At 37.8% G+C, this 2,930-nt stretch overlaps 1 protein-coding gene across 1 annotated transcript in view; it reads left to right on the forward strand.

The window, feature by feature from the left end:
* The first annotated feature begins 154 nt into the window (after window positions 1-154).
* LOC105822804 (electrogenic sodium bicarbonate cotransporter 1-like) overlaps window positions 155-2,930 on the forward strand; it is a 79,829-nt gene continuing 77,053 nt past the window's right edge. The window contains exon 1 of the mRNA XM_012659833.1: window positions 155-199. Within this exon, the coding sequence (XP_012515287.1) occupies window positions 155-199 (45 nt within the window). The remainder of the gene's footprint in view (window positions 200-2,930) is intronic.

Consider the following 2,930-nt stretch of genomic DNA (forward strand, 5'->3'; position numbering starts at 1 on the left):
TTCATTGTGCCCTTATGTTGTTATTGAAGACATTTTTAATGCCTAGAATTGCATTTTTAGATAACTAATTATGCATTTAGGTTGTTTCGATTTTATTTTTATAGTCAAAAATTATCTTTTGCTTACAGTTAATATCTCAACGTCTAATGACACCATGATGGCCCCAGAAGATTTGCCAACTGTTTCTTCTGTCGACATGGTGAGTGACTGAAATTTCAGACCACCTGTATACTGACTGTATATTGTATACTCTATTTGTAATATGTACAGCATGATGCATCCTACCATTTAGCAGTCCTGGCATGAAATGAACACATATGTAATAATCATCGATAGTGGAGGGATGGGAAAAAATACTTTCCTTTGCCCTAGTCAGCTTTTTTATTTTCCCTTTTCAAAACAACTGAAGCCAATATTTACTTCTATGACATGCTTTTTTAAAACCTTCTTAGGAATTTAACTGCTACGTCCCATTCATTGTAACCTTGAAATATTTTCACAAGGGAAAATGTGACAAGTTGAAAAATGAGAGCATGGTATCCTCTCTCTGTTCCTAGTACAGTTAAGAATTCTGACTAACCCAATAGGTGCTGTGTTCTCTTCACTAAGGGTGATTGTCGCAGAACGTTTCCCCTGCTGCTTGGAAAGGACTGTGCCTCTGTCACATGATGTCCTTTCCCATGGCTTGTGACCAAGGATCTTTAAGGGACTGGAACTAAGCTTTAAAAATGAGCTGTTTTGCATGGAAGGTCACACACTGGAAGGAGACTTTTGTGTTGGATAAAAATGAGAAAAAGTGCTGTTTCAGACTTCCGATTGTGTTCCTTCTTTGCTGGATATGGAATCTTACCAAAGAATATCAATCTTTCCATTATAAAGACAGAAACCATTATGCTTTGTGCTGATAGAATGCCCATCTCTCAGGAGACCGGAGCATTTCTGCAGATATTATTTAGTGAGTGCTCACAACATACCTTTCAAAGATGATGTTTTGTATCTTTCCTGGGCAACTCTTGCGGAACCATGCTTCTCTTGTTCTCTTCTTCTTTGGCTGTCTTGACTTCTTTCCTTACTGTTAAAGTTTTCTCTGACTTTTCTCAAACCATACCTCTCTATTTCTTTCGTGTTCAATAGTGTGTGTCTGTGCGTAAGAATAGGTATGTATGTTTTACCACATACGTACAGAAAAGAATTCAATTTTCAGTCTTTCAAAAAAGTCAGCCAGCCTGTTAGTTAAAAGAACTTGCCTAAAATACAGGGAAATATATTTCCTTCTAGATTTTAAAGAATTGTAATTAAAATTCTTATTAAGGTAAAAAATCTAATTAATATAAAAAAGTTAATTTGCAATGAAAATTAATGAAACACTCACTTCCACGACTTAAAAAGAGATTGTTTCCTAACTTAATTATTTTTGTAACTAATTAAGCAAGGCTTTAAAACTAATGAATTTTTAAGCCCCATCTTTGGGCGAGTCCTGGAAAAGACTCCAATAATTGATATGTAATTACACGAGGATGTCACAATAAGATTCATGGAAAACAAGTGGAAGTTCTGTTGACTTCTGGTATGACTGGGACAGGACACAGAGGCATAATAATGATCACAATTTAGCCACCATCTCTACCAGAGACCAGGTGTTTCACATGCGTTGTCATCATTATAAACCTTAATATGTATTATACATGTAATCATCAACACAAACTATCAAGCCTAATTATTTTATAGATGAGAAAAACTGGAGCTCCAGAGATAAATAATCTTCTTTGCCCTAGGTCATGTGGCCATTAATTAGTCGCACGAAGATTTGAACTGAAGTCTGGGTGGTTCCAAGACTGTGCTATTTCTAGTACACGATGCTCCAGTGTTTGCAAATGGAAGGGTTTACCCTGTTGGTTCCCATGGGTGCTCTGCACGCCAGGGCGACAGTCCCCTCCTGTGTGTGTCAGTCGCATGCCTTGATCGAAATGGTAAGGTGCTATGTTCAGCACCTCTAGGGAAAGAAGTTGGGGAAAAAAGCATATATGTCTCTGTGTGTGTGTGTGTGTGTGTGTGTGTGTGTGTGTGTAATCATGAAGGACAATTTTATTGTATCCTTCATTTCTCTTCTTCCATCCATATCAATACCTTCACGTATGCTTTGTATGTGCATATACACACACACACACACACACACATACAATATAGGTAAATGATTTAGAAATGAGTATTAAAGAGGTAATATGATTTATTATCATCAATAATAACTATCATTTATTGAGCACCTACCAGGCTCTTTAATTGTTTACAATTCTCACAATAACTTTATGGGTAACATGTTACCTCTTTTATAGCTAAAGCAGAGGCTTAGAAAGGTTAACTGACCTTCCAAAGGCCATATCACCAGTATATGGTAAAACCAGGATTTGAACTCAGAGCTTTCTAACTCTGGATTCTGCCTTGTTTCCATTCTTTAGGGAAGCAGCATAGTGTTCCATGCAGAGGGACTTATAGATATTGAGTTCTCATGTCAAACTTCTGGTTTCAAACACAGAGCCCCAGCCCTTAGCAGGCTTTGGAACCGTCTCAGTTTCCCATCTACAGCTTGGCGATGATAATAGTACTTAACCTCAAAGGTACTAGAAATGTCAAATTAGATGTCAGATAGATAGGCAGAACTTAGCATAGTGGCTGGCACATGGCCATCCCTCAGTCAATGTTAGTTACTGTTATTATTCTATTTAGGTATTATTATCATCTCACCAGGCCATGCTGTCCCCGTAACTCAGATGGTTAGCGGAGGAAAGAAATTGGAAGCCCCTGGTTCCAAATGAGTCCTCTGCTTGGCCATGCTAACTCTGCTACCCTGAGCCTTTCTCAGGACATACAGTTATCAGGACTTCATTTCTTTCCGTTCATTTTAGCCATAATTAGATTAGGAGAGAAGGTAC

The sequence above is a fragment of the Propithecus coquereli genome, unplaced genomic scaffold, assembly GCF_000956105.1.
Source record: "Propithecus coquereli isolate 6110/MARCELLA unplaced genomic scaffold, Pcoq_1.0 Scaffold64, whole genome shotgun sequence".
NCBI lineage: Eukaryota > Metazoa > Chordata > Mammalia > Primates > Indriidae > Propithecus > Propithecus coquereli.